The 18,780-nt window shown below is 61.6% G+C and overlaps 1 protein-coding gene across 6 annotated transcripts; it reads left to right on the forward strand.

The window, feature by feature from the left end:
- Nucleotides 1–2,172: 2,172 nt before the first annotated feature.
- Nucleotides 2,173–18,343, forward strand: EHBP1L1 (EH domain binding protein 1 like 1). 6 transcript variants are annotated; one of them, XM_040465607.1, is made up of 20 exons: nt 2,173–2,564; nt 5,292–5,349; nt 6,022–6,117; nt 6,409–6,462; nt 6,554–6,732; nt 6,821–6,963; nt 7,424–7,459; nt 7,556–7,624; nt 7,717–7,879; nt 8,017–10,018; nt 10,479–10,636; nt 10,725–10,773; nt 11,212–11,874; nt 15,628–15,697; nt 15,818–15,873; nt 15,963–16,086; nt 16,353–16,452; nt 17,422–17,495; nt 17,580–17,694; nt 17,831–18,343. In XM_040465607.1, the coding sequence occupies exons 1-20, from the start codon at nt 2,461–2,463 to the stop codon at nt 17,928–17,930; spliced, it is 4,413 nt and encodes a 1,470-aa protein (XP_040321541.1). In that variant the 5' UTR covers nt 2,173–2,460; the 3' UTR covers nt 17,931–18,343. The 6 variants fall into 6 exon arrangements, with proteins under 6 accessions (XP_040321541.1, XP_040321543.1, XP_040321544.1 ...); XM_040465609.1 differs by having other exon boundaries at nt 8,017–8,761; XM_040465610.1 differs by having other exon boundaries at nt 2,174–2,564; nt 8,017–8,041.
- Nucleotides 18,344–18,780: the final 437 nt, after the last annotated feature.

Below are 18,780 nucleotides of genomic sequence, written 5' to 3' on the forward strand. Positions count from 1 at the left end.
CTTGTGTTCTGACTGCCTGGCTCTGTGGCTGGAAGATAGCGGTGTTTCTGGCAAGTGCGGCCCCGCGCTTCGCCGGCAGATGGCGCCCAAGACCCCCGAGTGGAAGAAGGGCTGGCCGGTGATGGAATGCGAAACCTCCTTCCACCGACGGGGTTGGGGAGCTGGCCAAGCTGGTCCCGCGGTTCTGCGACGGCTGGCGAGGAACTTCCCCTCTCTGGCCGGACATCTAGGAGTCCAGCCCCTCTCCCCCCCCCCCCCTCCCGCCTCGCTTTGGTCCTTCCTGGCCGGCTGGGAAGGAAGGAGAAGGAGCCGCCTATCTTGAGAGAAACTTTCCACCCCGAGTGGGGGCGGAGTTGGGGCGGCACAGGAAATGGGTGGGCCTGAGCCAGCGGGCCTAGGGGCCCCTCGGCAGGAGAGGGGAAGACGCCTCCAGGAAGGGCCTGGGAGTTAGTGAGTGTTCTTTGGGTGGAAGGAAACAGCTGCAGAAGCCGAATGGGGTGAAGTTGCGTTGGCCCAGGCCTCCGTAGAGGCCACACAAGCCCTGGAGGGGAGCTGGGGGCAGGGCCCCGGGGCTTCCGTGCATAAGACCCAGGTTTGATGAAGGGCGACTGTGTGCCAGATACTCCCATCCCGCGCTTACAGGCTGCCTAGCCCCCCCGTCGCACTTGGAACCTTTAGAGTTATATGTCAAGGGCTTTCTCTTACAGAAGAAACCGAGACTGCACTGCTGGGTCTGGGAGCCAAACCCAAACCCAGGTGTCAGGCTCGCTGGAGGAAGCCTGCACAATTGGGTACGGTGGGTGCTCAGACCTCCAGGCACACACATAACACCCTCATAACTTCCTGAGATGAAAAACAGAGGACCTCGAAATTGCACAGCTTAGGTTTACAGGCTGCTCACCCCCACACCCTGCTGTACGGTCCCTTGCCTCCTGGACACAAAGGCAGGCACTCCTGGCAGATCAGTTATCCTGTTCAAACCGAGTGTTTACTAAGCACCAGCCTGCAGTCCATTCACAAGCTTTGCAGAGGGCAGGCAGGGAGGGGAGGAGACTGACAGTTCTCTAACTCGGCCTGATACCTGCAGGTGCTCATTACCATGCAGGTAGGCGATAAGGGTTCTAATCTAGGTGTGAACAGGGCGGTTGATGCCTGGGGCAGGCTTCTTAGGGCAGGGAGAGTAAACTCATTTGTGCGTGCACACACACACTTTCCAGTCTGTGATAACGGGTTCCATTTATTTGTTTTAAGTTTATTTATTTTGAGAGAGCCAGCGGCAGTGTGAGCAGGGGAGGGGAGGAAGAGAGAGAGTGAGAGAGAATCCCAAGCAGGCTCCATGCTGCCAGTGCAGAGCCAGACACGGAACTCGAACTCACAAACCATGAGATCGGGACTGAGTTGAAACCAAGAGTCGGACTTTGAACCGACTGAGCCACGCAGGTGCCCCAGGTAGCGGATTCCATTTAATAAGACCTCAGAAAATCAGCCAGTCTCCGTACTAAACGCTTCCCAGGATTTCATATTCTCAGTGACCGTGTAAGGGGCAGAACTATAATTATCCCTACTTAACAGAGGTAGAAACTGAGGCTCAGAGTGTTGGTGCTTTGCCCAAGGTCACACACTTGTTGGAAGTCAGCTGCTTGTGTGATGTTGGGGCTGTCTTCCCACTTGCCAGCTAAGGAGTCAGGTTCTGAGACTGGCAAGTGGGTGCTGCCCACAGGTAGGGCCACCCAGGTTGACCCCTGGCTCTGCTCCTTCCTACTTAGGTTAAGACTTGGGTGGCAGCAGGAGTCCGCCACCCGTGTCGAGGGCAGTTGGCTCTGGCCCAGGTTCTCAGTGTGGACCTGAGCAAGTCTGTTCTTCCCGGGTCTCTGTTTCCACCACCTGTGAAATGGGGCCAACAGTACATACCTCCCAGGGCTGCGGGCAGGAAGGGTGGCGGCCAGGGCAATGCTCGAGAGGGCGGCACCAAGTTGTTGGTTGCTCTCTCCCCTGGCCCCCGCGTCCGCACCGCCTCGGCGCGCTGCGAGCCGGCGCTGCGGACCGGGCGTCCCCCTCGGTACCCCTCCCCTCCCCGCCAACCGCGGTAGAGGCGCGAGGCCCCGGAAGCCGGGCCGCCCCGCCCCCCCGCTCCCGCCCGGGCCCCGGCCCCCGCCCCCGCCGGAGCCCCGCCCGCCTTCCGACGGGGGTGCGGCTCCAGGAAACGGCGCGCTCGCCGCTCAGCGCTCCAGCGACCCGACGCGCCCCGGACAACCCGCCGACTCAGCCGGACCACCCGGCAGGCCCCAGCGGCCTCCCCGGGGAGATCGGCCCCGGGTCCGAGCCTCGGACATCTCCGACGGACGGGACGGGCGGCTCGGATAGCAGCCCCGGAGGCCATGGGGACCCAGGGCCGGCCAGCGGTCTCGGGCCAGCGGGAGCCCAGAGTCTGAGGATCCGGCGGCGGGGGCGGCGGGGGCCATGACCTCGGTGTGGAAGCGCCTGCAGCGCGTGGGCAAGCGGGCCGCCAAGTTCCAGTTTGTGGCCTGTTACCACGAGCTGGTGGTGGAGTGCACCAAGAAATGGTGAGTGACAGGGAGGCCTGGGGGACCCCGCGGGCTGGCCGGGACCCTGTGGCGGCGCCCGTTGAAGCCTGAGAGAACCCTGCCCCCAACCCAGGGGCCAAACAGGCCCCTTGCCCCACCTTGGGCCCTGGCGTCCCAGACAGAGATTCAAAAGTGCCTCTGCAGTTTGTGGGGCCCCTAGACTTGGTGGTGTGGGTAGCTGTTGGGGAGTGGAGGTCAGAATTTGCAGGCCTGGGAATCTGTCTGTCTGTGCCCCCATCTTCCTCGGCTGCGCTCAGGGCTGGGGGAAGGGAGGCCTCCTGTTTTTTTGACCAGAGGGATGGTTCCGGGTGGCATCGGAAAAGGGAGCAAATTTTGAGGTCTGTGGGTGGCCAGGCCGCGGCAGAAACCTCCATCGACGGGTCCAGCTCAGAACAAGGATGTTGCCCCCTCCCCCTCTGCCCACTTGTTGAGCCAGAGGAACACGCACGCACGCACACACGCAGGCCTCAGCCAGAGTGGATGCTGGGAGGCTGGATATGTCTCCACAATGTCCTTAAAAGGGGAAACTGAGTACTGAGAGGGATGAGGAGGGAGGCAGGGATCGGCTTAAAGGGGCCTGAGGGCCTAGAAGGTTGTGAGTCTGGGAGGAGAGAGGGCTTAGGGAGGGCGAGGTGGCCCGGTCAGGGGGAGATGTGTGAGAGAGCACAGAACCTGGCTCAGACTGCCAAAGGAGCCGGGGGCATCTTGTTCACATGGCTCCCACCCGCAGCTGCCCGGACCCCTGCGTCACACCCTAAATATACGTGCTCACTGGTGTCGGCTTCCCTTGGCTGGATTAGGGCGCAGCTGTGGGGGCCTCGCCCGCCAGGCGGGGCTAAATTTAGGCTCCCAAGAGAAAGCTGCTGGGGCAGGAAGGGATCATGGGGTCCAAAGGGAGGGGAGTGAGCAGGAGGCTAGGGTCCCTTGGGCAGCAGCCAGATCCGTGGTTTTGACTGGGCCAGCTGGAGGGCCCTTCACTCCATTTGGCGAGGCCCAGAGAAGACAGGGGCTGACTAGGGTAACACAGCACAGGGCTAGGACTTGAACTCTGGTCTCTGGCTTCTACCTTCTGCCCCAGCATCCAGGATGAGCCCAAGGGGACGCTGGGCATGGTCCCAGAGAGCAGGCCTAGGGTGCGGGCAGTGTCAATGCATCTGAGTCACGGGGGTGGGCAGGGCCTACTGGGCTTCTGAGCTAGGAGCCCAGGCTAGGAAGCTGCCCCTGCCCAGATCTCAGGCTCCCCAGGAGGGCGTGCCTGGCCTGAGTCAGGCTGCCCAGCCAGGCCCCGCCCTCTCTAGGCACCCCTGTCTGCTTCCCCTTTCTGGGAAGGCCCCGTGGTGGTTACTTTTGCTCAGCCATCACCTGCAGTTTGGGGTTGGGGAGAGGAGCTTGGCTGCAGGCTGGCGGGCTCTGCGCTTGGCTTTGTGACCTTGCCTGGCTCCCAACCTCTCCGGGCCTCAGGATCCTCAGGGGTTGACGGGAGAGCCATTTATCCTGGCCCCCGCCTACAGAGGGGCAGTGAGGTGGGTGAACCTAAGTGCCCTGGCCTGGGGCCGGGTACAGGCAAAGAGGGCTCTTGTACTGCCCTCGGCCTGATGGTCCCCTCAACCACCCCCACCCTCGTGGGCAGCACTTGGACCCTCTAACCCAAAAGGACCTTCTCCCCGCACCCACGTGTTATCGCTGTGGGGCTGGGCCCTGCACGGGCAACTCTTGGCCCTTGTTTTGTCTGTCTCTTCACGTCTCTGCCTCTTCTCTGAGTCGGCCCCGGTGTATGCAGTTGGTTTGGATGTCACCTTCTGGAAGTCTTTCTTGATGCCCCTTGTGGGAGTCAGGGGCCCTGCAGAGCTAGAGTCCAGGGCTCTGGGTTTGAGAGGTGGGGGCATGGCTGGCTCTCAGGGCCTCTGACCCCAGCGAAGGGCTGGACGTGGAAGGCCCTGGGTGGTTGTCTGATGACAAACTGACCCTGTGTGTCTCTGATCACCTCCCACCCTCTGCCCCTCGCTCTGATCCCGAGCCCCCACCCCCCCTGCTCCGTCCCCAACGTCGGACCCTTGCACTTGCCATCCCTTCTGGAACCCTCCTTCTCCAGAGCCTCACGAGCTTGTCCCTCCCCCACTCATGCCTTGCTCAGACACCCCAAGTTCAAGGAGACCCCAGTGGCTCTCTCCCATCTCCCTGAAGCCAGCTTGTTCACTTATTTTCTTTCTTGATTGGCCCTCCACCCCTACCTCTGTTGTCCTCAGCCCCCGAAAGGGTCTCATTTCTTCTGTGCTCTGCTCTGCCCCTAAACCGGGCTGGGCTCACGGTGCACACTCCCCACATATTTGTGAGTGATGGGGTTTGTTTTCCTCCAAGTCTGTCTCTCCCTGTGTCTCTGAGTCTGTGTGTCTCTTGCAGGGTCCTCGCTGTGTTTATGTGTATCTCCCTGTCTCTGTGTGTGCCTGTCTCTCTATATGTCTCTGTCTCTCTGGCTGCCTGTCTTCATAATCCCTGTCGGCCCACACACATCTGGGCCTTTGCCCTTCTGCCCTGGGCCTCACCCTGCCTCAAGCAGCTCCACCCTGCTCCTGGTGGCTCCAGATAATGGGCTGTCCAGTCCCTCTCCTGGGCGAGGAGGGTGTGGGCAGAAGGAAGACCCCGGAGGAGATGGAGAGGCTGGGCGAGTGGGCCCGACTGAGTAGCCCCCTCTCTCCCTACCCCTAGGCAACCGGATAAGCTGGTGGTGGTATGGACCCGGCGGAACAGACGCATCTGCTCCAAGGTGGGGGAGGTTGTCAGCTGGGGGGTCCAGGTTGGGGGTGAGGCCAACAGTGGGTGCGGGGTAAGTGGGTGAGGACTGATGGGAGAGTGGAGTCAGCTTCGGGTTTGGACCAGAATCCGCAGAAAGGGGGCTCCTGGGTGGCTCAGTTGGTTGAAACTCCGACTTGGGCTCAGGTCACCATCTCGTGCTTCACAAGTTGGAGCCCCGCGTTGGGCTTGCTGCTGTCATCTTGAGGCTGCCTCAGATCCTCTGTCCCCCTCTCTCTGTGCCCCTCCCCTGCTCGTGCTCTCTCTCTCTCTCTCTCTCTCTCTCTCTCTCTCTCTGTCTCTCTCTCAAAACTAAATCAACGCTAGGGCACCTGGGTGGCTCAGTCGGTTAAGCGTCTAACTTCGGCTCAGGTCATGATCTCGTGGTTCGGGGGTTCGAGCCCCGCATTGGGCTCCGTGCTGACAGCTCAGAGCCTGGAGCCTCCTTCGGATTCTGTGTCCCCCTTCTCTCTCTGCCCTCCCTTGCTTGTGCTCTCTCTCTCAAAACTAAATGAACATTTAAAAAAAAAACAAAAAACAAAAGAATCCACAGAATGGAGAGAAAGACGAGGTCAAGTTTGGGGATAAGGACAGGGGACGAGGGGAGACTTAAGAGTCAGGGGAGGCTTCAGACTGCTCATTGCAGGCCCACAGCTGGCAGCCAGGCATCCAGAACCCATACCGGGGCACCGTGGTGTGGATGGTGCCAGAGAATGTGGACGTCTCTGTGACCCTATACAGGGTGAGTCTCTAACCTTCCTGCGTAGGTGGGAATGGGAGGGGCCGATTACAACCCAGGCAGCCCCGAGGGATCCCAGGGTGTTATGCGTCCAAATCAGAACGGAGGGGTGAGGCCAAGAAGCAAGATGGGGGTGGGGGTAGCCTGCTCAGTGTGGGTGGCCCAGGAGGTCTCTCTGGAGCAGGTAGCATGCACACATAGCTGCCAGAAGCAGTGTGAGAGGCGGCTGGCCCTCCTCCCCGTACCGCCCTCACCCCAGCAGCCCCCGTACTCACCAGCTCCCCCTTTTCCCAGGACCCTCACGTGGACCGGTACGAGGCCAAAGAGTGGACGTTTATCATTGAGAATGTGAGTGGCCGGGCAGGCCGGGGCTTGGGCTCTTGGGGCCTCGGGGGCGGCACTGATGCTCCTCCCCCCGGCCCTCCTCCCCGGCCCACAGGAATCCAAGGGGCAGCGGAAGGTGCTGGCCACCGCGGAGGTGGACCTGGCCCGCCATGCGGGGCCCGTGCCTGCCCCAGTCCCCCTGCGGCTGCGGCTGAAGCCCAAGTCGGTGAAGGTGGTGCACGCGGAGCTGAGCCTCACTCTCTCGGGGGTTCTGCTGCGCGAGGGCCGTGCCACGTGAGTGCCCATCCTCCTCCCTTGGCCTTAGTCTGTAATCTCTGTCCCCAGCCCCGACCCCTGACCTCTGACCCCACCCCACCCCCAGGGACGATGATATGCAGAGTCTTGCAAGCCTCATAAGCGTGAAGCCTAGTGACGTGGGCAACCTGGACGACTTCGCGGAGAGTGACGAGGAGGAGGCCAATGGTCCAGGTGCCCCTGAGGCACGGACTCGTGTCCCCCAGCCAGGTGGGCTCACAGCCTACCATGGACTGAGATCTCCAAGACCTAGGGAGGGTGGGGGATAAGCCCGCCCATAAGCCCCTCGCTGTGCCGGGCCAGGGCCTGCCTTGAGCACGCCCAGTGAGGGGGCTCACTACGGCCCTGGCAGCCCCAACCTGCCCCGGCAGCCCTGACTGTCCAAACTTGGCTCCTGGTCCTGTGGCGGCCTGGGTTCTTGGCTGAGTCCTGCAGGATGGGTTCCCAGAGCCGCTGGCCCTCTCATCAGCCCTGAGCGGGTACCTGCCCGGAGACGGCAGGGCCAAACGCGCAGAGGGGAGTCTGATGTCCCCAGCCCTCGCCACCCACCCTGGCCCTCCTCACTGGCTTCCTCATCCCTCCCTTTTGCCTGTTAAGGCTTTGTTTCTGTCTGTCCTTGTGGTTCTCTCTCTCTCTTTCTCTGCATCCGAGGGCCTGTCTCTTCTCGCAGGCCGGGGCGGTGCCCTGAGGCTGGGGCGTTTCCCAGGTAGGCCCAGGACTCTGGTTGGGGGGAGGGGGTCAGACCTGCAGGGCCCTCCCCTGGGCTGACCTGCCCCCCCCCCCCCCACCATCCCCACCCCAGATCCCCCTCGGGAGCTGAAGACACTTTGTGAGGAGGAGGAGGAGGGCCGGGCCCAGCACCAGCAGGCAGGTGAGGCCCAGGCTCGGGTTGGGACCGGGGAGGGAATGGACCTCCAGCCTCAGGGCCCAGGCCTCAGCACCCCTCCCTTCCTTCCTCCCCAGCTGCCAACCCCTCTAGTGTGGAGGATACCAGCCCGGCCCCTGTGAGTGCCCCTGCGCCCCCAGCCAGGACCTCCCAGGGCCAGGGGTCTGAAAGAGCTACTGTAGCAGGGGGCCAGGTGGGCCTCAAGGCCCCAAGGCCCCCGGGAACCCCACCAGAGAAGAGGTGAGCTTTGGCACGAGCCCTGTCCCCTGCCCACTGTTAGAAAGCTGCACTCCTACCAGCGTGCCTTTCCAGGGCCCTAGGAACCTGAAGGGCGGGGATGGGGCTAAAAATGCTCTCTCCTCCTGCTCTCTCCTCAGGTCTTCAAGACAGCCAGGCCAGGAGGTGGCCCCCACCCCAGCCCCTCGGCTCCGGAAAGGCTCTGATGCCCCCTGGCCCCTAGTCCCCCAAGGGGAAGATGAGGCCCCCAAAGCCTCAGGGGATCCCCCGGCAGGAGTGCGTTCTTCTGGGCAGACCCAGGCCCAGGAAAGCCCGCAGGAAGGGACAGAGGCTCAGGGAGCCAGGCTGGCCCCAGGCATTGAGGGTGGAGGCTCCAGAGACTCTTTGGGGGGGCAGAAACCTAAGGTTAAGGGGAGGAGCGCTGGGGATAGGCAGGGGGCTGGGGGGACGGACACTGACCAGGAGTCAGGAGTCAGAGAGGTGAACACTAAGAGGTCAGACGTCAGAGCCGGGGAGGCTGAAGAGAGTTTAGAAGGGAGTCAAGTGGATACTGAGCAGATGTCAAAGGTGAGACATGTGGACACTGAGGGACCAGAGGCTGTAGGGGTGATGTCTGAGGCAAGATTCAAGGGGACTCCCGAGGCTCCTCCAAGGGGCTCTCAGGGGAAGACAGGGGTCAGGACCAGGGATGAGGCTCCCACAGTCCTGAGCCCACCCCCAGCAGACCCTGCAGGGCACACCAGGCATCTCGGTGACCTCAGTGGGGCCAGGGCTGCTGCAAGCCAGGAGAGAGAGGGTGCAGAGGTGAGAGGCAGAGCCCCTGGTGTTGGGGGGACAGGCCTGGAGCAGGGTCCCTCTGTTGGAGCAGCAAGCACCAGGCCCCAGGTGAGCGGGTACCAGGGAGCCCCGCCAGCAACTGACCAGGGGGTGATGTCTAGGGATCTGGGGGTCTGGGAGGCAGAGACTCGGGATTCAAGGGTCCTGGGAACAGAGACGGGGGTGGCAGAGTCAGAGGTACTGGGGACCCAGGAGACCGAAGTGGAGGGATCAGGGTTCCCAGAGATAGAGATGGGGACAGCAGAAGCCAAGGCGTTGGGGGCCCAGGAGACACAGATCGTGAGATCAGGGCTCCTAGAGTCAGAGGCTGCTGGGATGGCAGAGTCTGAGGAACTGGGAGCCCAGAAAACAGAGGCTGAGGGTTCAGGGTTTCTGGGGACAAAGACTAGGATGGCAGAGACTGAGATATTGGGGACCCAGGAGATAGCTGGTGGTTCAGGGATACTGAGGATAGAAGCTGAGATAGCAGAATGTGAAATATTGGGGGCCCAGGAGACAGAGGTGGGAGGTTCCCGGATGCCAGAGATAGAAGCTGAGACGGCAGAGGCTGAGATACTGGAAACCCAAGAGGCTGAGGTGGGGGGTTCAGGGATAAAATCTGAGACAGCAGGGACCCGGGAAACAGAGGTAGGGGGCTCAGGGATCCCAGGGTTTGAGACTGAGACAGCAGCAGCGGAGATACCGGGGACCCAGGAGATAGAAGCTGGGGGTTCAGGGGTTCCCAGGATAGAAAATCAGATAGCAGGAGCCCTGGAGACAGAGGTGGGGGGTTCAAGGGTTTCAGGGCCAGGAGTTGGAAGGGCAGAGGCTGAGGGACTGGGGACCCAACAGACAGAAACGACAGTTTTAGAGGCTGAGAAGGACAAGGCTAAGACTTTGGGGGTCCAGGAGGCAGAGACTGGGCTCTGGGAGACTCTCCAATATGAAGCTTTGCAGGATTCCATCACTAAGCGTGGAGCTTTAGGGCCCCAGGGAGCAGAGGCAGAGACCACAGTTTTGAGGGCCCAGGAGGCAGAAGCTGAGGTGCTGGGAGTTTCAGAGGCCAAGTCTGGGGCTTGGGGGGCCCAGGAAGCAGAGACGGAGATTTTAGGGCCTCCAGAGAACGAATCTGGTGTTTTTGAGGCCCAGGAAGCAGAGGTCGGGTTCTCAGGGACTGAGCAGGGACAAGAAGCTGAGGGAAACCTCCCGGAGGCCAGCCTGATTGAGGTGCAGGTGGCCAGCGGGGCAGGGGCTGGGGTGCCCAGGCCCTCGGGGGCCTCTTCCCCAGAGGAGCCTGAAGAGGACGGGAGGCTGCCAGGCAGCCAGGTAGGGATGGGGGCCGCCGAGGGCCCAGTCCGCTGCTTTCCACTAACCTGGGGCTGAGCTAACGGCGGCTCTGCATGGACCCACCTGGTCGACTGGGGTGCGGTGGGATAGGGGCTCAGCTTCAAGGAGCCCCCCTCACCCTCTCCTCTCTCAGGATGCCCTGGCTCCCCCATCTGTCTTCCCTGGGCTGCATGGACCCGGACACCCCTAAGCTGATTTTCTGGGCTGACCTTGAGGTGTGGCTGCTGGTGACCTCTGATCTTGCCTGGGGGCCACTGACCTTTTAGGTGACCTTGGTAGATAACCACAGAGCTGGAAACCCTTTGCCTAGTCCCAAGGCTCTGGCCAGTGGTCTCTGGTGACCCCTGCAAACCCAGAGCCAGGGCTATTCTGTGCCCAGGGGTCAGAGGGTATACAGGTCCTCCGTTCACATTCCCTGAGCCCATCCCTGTGTCCCTAGGCACCACGTGCTCTGGTCAGCTCCAGTCAATCCCTGCTGGAGTGGTGCCAGGAAGTCACCGCTGGCTACCGTGGCGTCCGAGTCACCAACTTCACTACATCTTGGCGCAACGGCTTGGCCTTCTGTGCCATCCTGCACCGATTCTACCCAGACAAGATGTGAGCGGCCAGAGGGGGTGGGAATGAATGAGGGAGCCTGCTGGGAGGGCAGTGTGATTTCAGCCTCTGACCGGCCCTCTCTCTGCAGTGACTACGCCTCCCTGGACCCACTCAACATCAAGCAGAACAACAAGCAGGTGAGATGGAGAGGGAGCGATGCCTGGGGGGAAAGGGTCCAGAGCCAGGCCGTAGATCCAACATTTAGGGTCCGTCTGTCCTTAGGAGAGGAACCTACGGGCTGCAGGGCCCCAGCAAGTGGGTTTGGGAAGTTCTGTCATTTTTTTACCCTCTTGGTCTTTAAACTGTTCGCTTTTCTTAGTTTTGTTTTGTTTTAAAGCCTATTTCCCCCAGATGGTTTTTCCAAAACCGCCCTTTGGTGTGCAGTTGCTGGGTGACGCGGGGGCGGGCCCTGTTGCTAGATTTCCCCCAATAGAAGGGTGAAGGCGTTGCTAGGCAAAACCCCGGCGTGCCAGTTCGCGGGGATTCCTCCGGCGGTCCTGGGCGGGGCCGCAGCGTCGCTGGGTAACACCCGCCGCCGCCGCCGCCGCCGCTGATCCCCAGCGCACCGTTCCTAGGCCTTCGATGGCTTCGCGGCTCTGGGCGTGTCGCGGCTGCTGGAGCCGGCGGACATGGTGCTGCTGTCGGTGCCCGACAAGCTCATCGTCATGACGTACCTGTGCCAGATCCGCGCCTTCTGCACCGGGCAGGAGTTGCAGCTGGTGCAGCTGGAGGGCGGCGGCGGCGCTGGCACGTACCGCGTGGCCAGCGCCCAGCCGAGCCCGCCCGACGGCCTGGACGCCGGGGGCCTGGCGCAGCGGCTGCGCGAACACCGGGCCGAGGCGCCGGAGGAGCCCAAGGGGCCCAAGGGGCTCAAGGAGCCCGAGAACCGCGCGGACGGGGCGGCTCCCGAGGCGGCCTCCAAGGACCGCGGTGCGGAGGCCGCCCCGGAGGCGCGCTCCGCGGAAGCCCCTGCCGACGGTCCCGGAGCCCGGGCGTCCGTGCCCCCGGCCGAGGGGCTGGTGAACGGGGCGGGGGCGCCGGGCGCCGGGGGCGGCGTGAGGCTGCGGCGGCCGTCGGTCAACGGGGAGGCCGGGCCGGTGCCCCCGCCCCGCGCGCACGGCTCCTTCTCCCACGTGCGCGACGCCGACCTGCTGAAGAAGAGGCGCTCGCGGCTGCGGAACAGCAACTCCTTCTCGGTGGAAGACCCGGACGCGGGGGCCGCCGGGGCCGCGGCTGCGGTGAGTGCCCTCCTGTGGCGCGGGGTCGAGGGTGGCCGGGCAGAGAGGGATGGGTCCTGAGGGGCCCCAAGGGCAGAGACGGCGCAGGGGCGGCGGCTTCAGGGCAGCAGGACTCGGCTGGACGCGGCGAGGCGCTTTCTGAGTGCGGGGGCCGTGGTGTCCGGGAAGAGTCCCCCGGCGGCGACGGAGTGGGCTTCTGTTCAGGGGACACGTGCAGGCCGAGGCCCCCCAGGCCCAGAGCGGCCTCCTGGGCAGGGTCTCCACCTTTGCTGCCAGCTTGGAATCTATGCTAATGGTTCTTAATGCCTGACACCCAGGTAGTGGAATCAGGGCTGTAGCAGGAAGTTCCTAGGAGGCTCCATGGTTGTCAGCACTCAGCACGCTGCTCTTTAGGGACTGTGAAGTGGGTGGGGGCGTTTCTTTCCCTGAGGTTGGCCCTGGGTTGCTCAGCAGCCACCATTGCCCTGTAGGCTGGGCAGGGCTTCTGTCCTGAGCGGGGCCAGCCAGGGCCTCCCTGTTCCAAGTAGCTCTGATTCGGATCTTTAACTCCAGATCCCGGAGACCCATTCTTCTCTGATAATGGGAGGTTGAAGCTGGGAGACCCTGCCTGGTGCCCCCTCCACCCCACTCCCCCAGCCCCTGCATTTCTCAGGTTCGGGTCTCCCAGGGTATCATATGGTCATTGCACTGAAGGGGAGGTGGTCCCAGAGAAGGCAGGGATTTGCTCAAGGACAAGTGCCACTGAAGTGGCTTCCCAGCTGGGGTTCCTTCCACCCCCTGCACCCATCCTGCCCGCAACAGCAGGGGCAGCCCTGTCAGGCCACTCAGCAAGCCTTCAGCTGCCCAGGGATGACGTTCCAAAGAAAGGAGGGAATAAACCGGGAAAGGCTTTCTGGAAGAAGCAGCCATGTGAGCTAGGCTGATAAGATGGGAAGAGATGGTTCTCAAATGGGGGGACCTGCTTAAGGAAAAGTGTGCTCTTAGCAGGAAAGCTCAGGTTTCCTTTAGGGATCTGCCAGTCATCTCCCACGAGGTCCGCAGGTTTGGAGAGCGGGAGCCTTGAGCGGGTCAGAGGCACAGCATTGTGAATGAGAGACAGAGGCGGCACCAGAGGCACCCCTAGGAGATGTGATACGCAAGGGCCAGAGGGACACAGTCACCCCTGGCCTGTCTGTTGTCCTCTGGCCACAGTCTCATTAATATATGTCACTGGCTCCTTAAATCTTAGAGGGGAGGCTCCGTCCTACACCCTTCTCTGCCCAAGTCCCAGCATCTGGTCCTTCTGAGCCAGGCCCCTCCCGAGCCCTTGTCCCACAGGAGATCTGTGACCCACAGGGCTGGAGGGGACTCCTCCTTATTGGCTGTTCCCATCCCCCATGCCCTATGCATGCAGTAGGAGGAGGTCAGGCCTGTCCCTGCCCTTGGGAGCTCCCAAAGTCCTGGATGGGATGAAGTCAGGCACCTTGAAGCTGGGGTGGGGCCGAAGCAACGCCAGGAGGAGGGCAGGGTGCCTCTGGTGCTGCCCAGCAAGGCTTCCTGGAGGAGGGGCCATGCGTGAGGGTATAGAAAGGGGAATTGGGGTCAGACAGGAGGAAGCATTGGAATTCCCATCGGGGCTGAGTGAGTAAGCTCAGTGGCTGCTGAGGTTGGGGTTTCTCCTCCACTCTTGTGCCTCTGCCTGCTCTGTGGGTGGAGTGCACGCTGCGTGCCAGGCCCTGCCCCCATGACCCCTTGTTAGCTCCCAACTGACTTCTCACAATGTCCCTTCCAGGGAGGAATGATTACCCCATTTGCAGGTGGGAACATTGAGGTTCAGGGAGAAAGTTGAGAACACCCGTGAAGCCGGAACTATGAAACGGTGCCCTCTACTAGGCTCAGCACTACTGGCTGGCTGGCTGCGGGACTCTGGGCGAGCCACTTAACCTTTCTGTCCTCTTTCCCTGAGGAGAAGCAGCAAATGCCTAAGTCCTTCACGGAGTGGCCTTGAGATACTACTTCAGGGTGCCGTCAAGAAAGGGGAACTGTGTTCTTCCCCAGATGCCTTTCTGGAACCCTGCCACCCCCAGTTTCCACAGGGTTCGGATTTCTCTCACATAAAGACAAACAGAAGCCCGGGGAGTATGACCGGCCCAGAGGCAAACAGCCAGTGGGTGGCCCAGCTTGGGAACACATCTTTGAATTAGACGGCCCTGGATCCTAGGCCAGACCTATATGAGCTTCATCTCTGACCTTTGGTGTCCTGTTCTGTGAAGTGGTGATGTTACGACCCCTGAATCACAGAGCTGTTGGGGGGACTGGTGGAGTCATTATATGCACCGGGTCCAACGCATCAATGTCTAGTCAACAGCGCTAATTGGTGGGCCCTGAGTGCATTCTCCGGGCCCCATCCTGTCTGCAGGGGCTGCCTCTGGGCAGGGAGACACAGATAACCAGCAGCTATGATGGGAATGCAAGCAGGGATTGGGGAGGCCTGGGAGGCCATGGAGGGGGGCACTCTCCGGGCTTCAGGAGGGGTGAAGTTCGGGAAGAGAGACAGAAAGCTGTGTGGGAGCCCGAAGGGGCCTCATGGAGGTGGAGCCGAGCCGGGTCATGAAGGTTGCTGATGTCAGGTTTCCCCAGATAGAGGCCAGTCCAGGCTGAGGAAGCTATTTGGGGAAGCGAAAGTCCATTGCTATGGCCAACGGCTGGTGTCTGGGTGGGGTCTGGGGTAGTAGGAGTTGAGGCTGGAGATGCCAACAGGCCTTGGCAACAAGATTGGGCGCTGAGAGGGGTCGGGGGGCTGGGGGAGTGACACCATCCAGTGAAGGTTTTGGGAAGACCCCTCAGTTGTGACTTGAGGATAGAGTCAGCAGGCAGGGAGTGGGTAGTGGCCACTGACACGGGCCAGAGAGGATGGCATCTGACCGCCATCTGTCCAGGGACGCTTCTCAGAGAAGCGCAGGATGGAGTGGACAGTGGGGTAGTTCAACCTTCTCCCCATCCTGTGACCTAGAAGGGTGGCCCGAGCAGGAGCCATCAAAGGGGCCAGGCTATCTGCTGACCTGAGCCCCCGGAGCTGACCCCCCACCCACCCAGCAAGTCGCCAGGGGCAGGGCACATTAAGGGCCAGCCCTGCCTTTGGAGACTGAAATTGGTAGGCCCAGCCCACCTGACCTGTTCTCAGTGTTCTACGAAGAGCACAGCAGTCTGGGCGTGGGAATTGATAAGGTGGGAGGGTGCCCCCTTTTGGCCAGGATATGGAGGTGCTGGCCCAAGATGGCCTGGGTCTGGAGATGAGGTGCACGCATCAAGGGAGCTCAGTGTCACCGCGTGGGCCCCTGGCCATGATGGAGACTCAAGCACTAGGTGATGGGAGTCGGAGGTGGCCTGAGGGAGCTCCAAGCAGGAAGGGGCGAGAGGGAGAAGGAGAGGCCCCAGCCAGGCCCCTCACAGCCTTTCACCCCTGACTCTCACAAAAGCCTTGTAAACCCAGCCCAGGGAACAAGGACTGTGAGGCTCCCAGAGTGGGAGTGGACTGGCCCAGGATCACAGGGCCAGGCAGGGTGAAGGCCATGGCCTTCCCTTGGGGAGGCACTTTCCCTGGAGGGGACGGAGGGTGGAGTTCTGTGCATGCAGGACTGGAGAAACAGTTGGGGTGGGCAGGGCCTGGAACTGAGGGCCTCTCCTCCCCTGCGTGTGCATGCGGCTCTGGCTGGCCCTAGGGCAGGGCTGTTGGGGAGCCCTGCAAGCCCTCACCGGCCCCTTTCTCCACAGGAAGGCCTGGGCCCTGACCCCAGCCCTGCCCCTGGCCCATCTACAACCACAGCCCCACAGCAGCCCCCTGGTGAGTAGTTGTGAAGGAGTAGTGACCCAGCTCAGTTCAGGCTGTTCACAGATCCTGAGCTGGGGACGCCCTGGGGGCAGCTGTCAGATGGAGGTGCCTTAGCCCGGTCTCTGTCTGCAGGTGGGAGTTCCCCACCGGAGGAGCCACCCCCAAGTCCAGGGGAAGAGGCTGGGCTGGTAAGGAGGGCTGAGGAGGGAGGAGCTGGTGGGTGGCACTTCCCAGGCAGAGCCTGGACTGAGCCCCCCCTGCCCCCCCTTTTCTGCAGCAACGGTTCCAGGACACAAGTCAGTACGTGTGCGCAGAGCTGCAGGCCCTGGAACAGGAGCAGAGACAGATAGATGGGCGGGCAGCGGAGGTGGAGACACAGCTGAGGAGCCTTATGGAGTCAGGTGGGGCAGACATCTGGAGTCCACTCCCCAACACATGCCACCAGATCTGCCCAGCCCTGCAGCCCTTCCTGATCTGGGGAGGAGTTGGGAGGAGGCAAGGCTGGGGTCACTGTCCCCATTTACAGCGGGACAAGGGAAGCAGCTTGCTGGAGGCACCAGGCTCCGGCTTCTGGGATGCCGTAAGGAAGCGAGCCCCAATCCCCAGCCACCCTACTCTTGCCACCTGGGTTGACAGCAGGCCTGGTGACTGTCCTGGCCGGGTTCAGGTGCCAACAGGTTGCAGGAGGAGGTGCTGATCCAGGAGTGGTTCACATTGGTCAACAAGAAGAATGCTCTCATCCGCAGGCAAGACCAGCTGCAGCTGCTGTGAGTGAGCCCCTCCCACTCCAGGCCCCGCCCCCAACCCGCCCCGGGCGTGCAGGACAGAGGGGAATCTTGGCCACTTTGGTTAGAACTATTCACTACTTTCTTCTTTCTGCAAAGGTCTTTTTGGAAAATTGCCCAGTCACCTTATTTTCTTCTTCTCAAAAGTCCTGTATGAACTGTACACCTGTTTTATTGGTACTGTTTTTATGAATCCGAAAACTAAGGCCCAGAGAAAAACGTGGTACAGGCAAGTCAGGGCTGAGTGCCTGTTCCTTTGACCCTGTTCCTTTCCAATAAGAAAAACTGAGGCCCACAGAGATCTGAGCTGGTTTCAAGTGGGGTCAAAAGCAACTCTTGACCATGATTGCTTTGATAGTCCTGCAGGATGAAGGCAAGTCTGCCTCCCTTTTGGATTTTAGATAATTTTTCAGAATAATTTTAGTGTCTCATACTTGCTGCTGATGAATAATGTTCATCCAAATGATCCTGCAAGGTTGTTTCCTAATTTAAAAAAAAAAAAAAAAAAGGGAGGGGTGCCTGGGTGGCTCAGTCAGTTAAGCGTCCGACTTTGGCTCAGGTTATGATCTCATGGCTCGTGAGTTTGAGCCCTACGTTGGACTCTGTGCTAACAGCTCACAGCCTGGAGCCTGCTTCGGATTCTGTGTCTCCCCCTCTCTCTGCCCTTCTCCCACTTATGCTCTGTCTCTCTCAAAAATAAATACATATTTAAAAATTAAAAAGTAAAAAGCAGTGGGGATGGGAGGAGACACTATAAGCATCCAGCATTTGGAGAACAGTTGGAAGGAAGATGATCTGGGGCAGGGACGGGGGTATAGCGCTTTCCTCAGCCCAACCCTCCACACGAACTGGTAATGAGGTGGGATGGGAGGCCAGGGAGTAGTCAGAGCCCCGGGACCCCTTCCTCTCCTGTTCCCCTTTTCCTGACCCACCCCGCACCCTCCACCCCAGTATCGAGGAGCAAGACCTGGAGCGGAGGTTCGAACTGCTGAGCCGGGAGCTGCGGGCGATGCTAGCTATCGAAGGTGGGAGATGGGGCCCGGAGAGGGTGAGAGCCGGTACAGAGCAGGGACGGGCGCCTCCTGACCCTCGGCCTCCTCCGCCCTCAGACTGGCTGAAAACGGCCGCGCAGCAACGCCGAGAGCAGCTTCTGCTGGAGGAGCTGGTGTCGCTGGTGAACCAGCGGGATGAGCTGGTCCGGGACTTGGACCACAAAGAGCGGATGTGAGTGGGGTGGGGACCGCGCTGGGGGTGGGGGGGGGGCGCGTCTAGGGGCGGATTCCCTAGGAGGGCTCGCTCTGGCCAGGGGGGCAGACTAGGGTTGGGGCCCCGACTCTGACTTCAAGCCTCTCCCTCCCAGCGCCCTGGAGGAGGACGAGCGCCTGGAACGCGGCCTGGAGCAGCGGCGCCGCAAGCTGAGCCGGCAGCTGAGCCGGCGCGAGCGCTGTTCGCTGAGCTGAGGCCTCATCCACTCGGACCGCAGGCTTTCTCGCTGCCGCGCCGGGTCGCCGCCCCGGACTAGCGCTGCGGAGGACCCGGGCCGCACGGACGCGGCGCGCCGCCCGTAGGGGCCACCGTCGCCCCCGTGTGGGGGGAAGAAGGGCGGCCTCTGGGGGCCCGACAGACAGGAGCGGCTGGACGGCCGTGCCGTCCGGGCCGTATTTATTTGTCCGTGTGAGTGTGTGTGCGTGTGTTCGCGGGGCCTAGGGGTCCCAGGAGCACCCCTACAGAACCCCTCCCCGATGGCAGGGCCCGGGCCGGCCAGCGGGGGGACAGGGATGGCCGGTGAGCCGCTGCGCCCCCGCCCTCCCCCCTTTCCTGATCTTCGCGAGCAATAAAGTTGGACGAGGCCACACCAGGCCTGCCTTTCTCAGCCCTGGGGCTTTCAATAGACGGAAGGGGGCGGGGCTAGGCCGATAAGGCTGTCTGCGATCCGAAGTGGGGCTGGGCGGGCTTTGAGTTTCCCAGATGCGGCAGAGGACCCCCCTCGGCCTTCAAAGGATGATGGGGTTTAAGGATGGTGGGGTTTGGGTCGTTGATCGCTTTAGGGATCCCATTTTTTAAATTTTTTTTAAATTTTTTAACGTTTATTTATTTCTGAGAGAGAGAGAGAAAGAGTGCAAGCAGTGGTGGGACAGAGAGAGGGAGACACAGAATCAAAAGCAGGCTCCAGGCTCTGGGCTGTCAGCACAGAGCCCGATGCGGGGCTGAAACTCACAAGCTGTGAGATCATGACCTGAGCCGAGTCGGTCGCCCAACCGACTGAGCCACCCAGGCGCCCCTAGGGGTCCCACTTTGAAAGAAGGGACC

The sequence above is a fragment of the Herpailurus yagouaroundi genome, unplaced genomic scaffold (genome assembly GCF_014898765.1).
Source record: "Herpailurus yagouaroundi ecotype Mexico unplaced genomic scaffold, PumYag 569, whole genome shotgun sequence".
Classification (NCBI taxonomy): Eukaryota; Metazoa; Chordata; class Mammalia; order Carnivora; family Felidae; genus Herpailurus; species Herpailurus yagouaroundi.

Excerpts from the sequence above, each read along its gene's own strand:
- EHBP1L1 (XM_040465607.1), top strand. The coding sequence starts at position 2,461 with ATGACCTCGGTGTGGAAGCGCCTGCAGCGCGTGGGCAAGCGGGCCGCC. Across the intron at positions 6,733-6,820 it reads CTGCGCGAGGGCCGTGCCAC|GGACGATGATATGCAGAGTC; the intron begins GTGAGTGCCCAT and ends CCCCACCCCCAG. Across the intron at positions 17,496-17,579 it reads GGCGATGCTAGCTATCGAAG|ACTGGCTGAAAACGGCCGCG; the intron begins GTGGGAGATGGG and ends CTCCGCCCTCAG.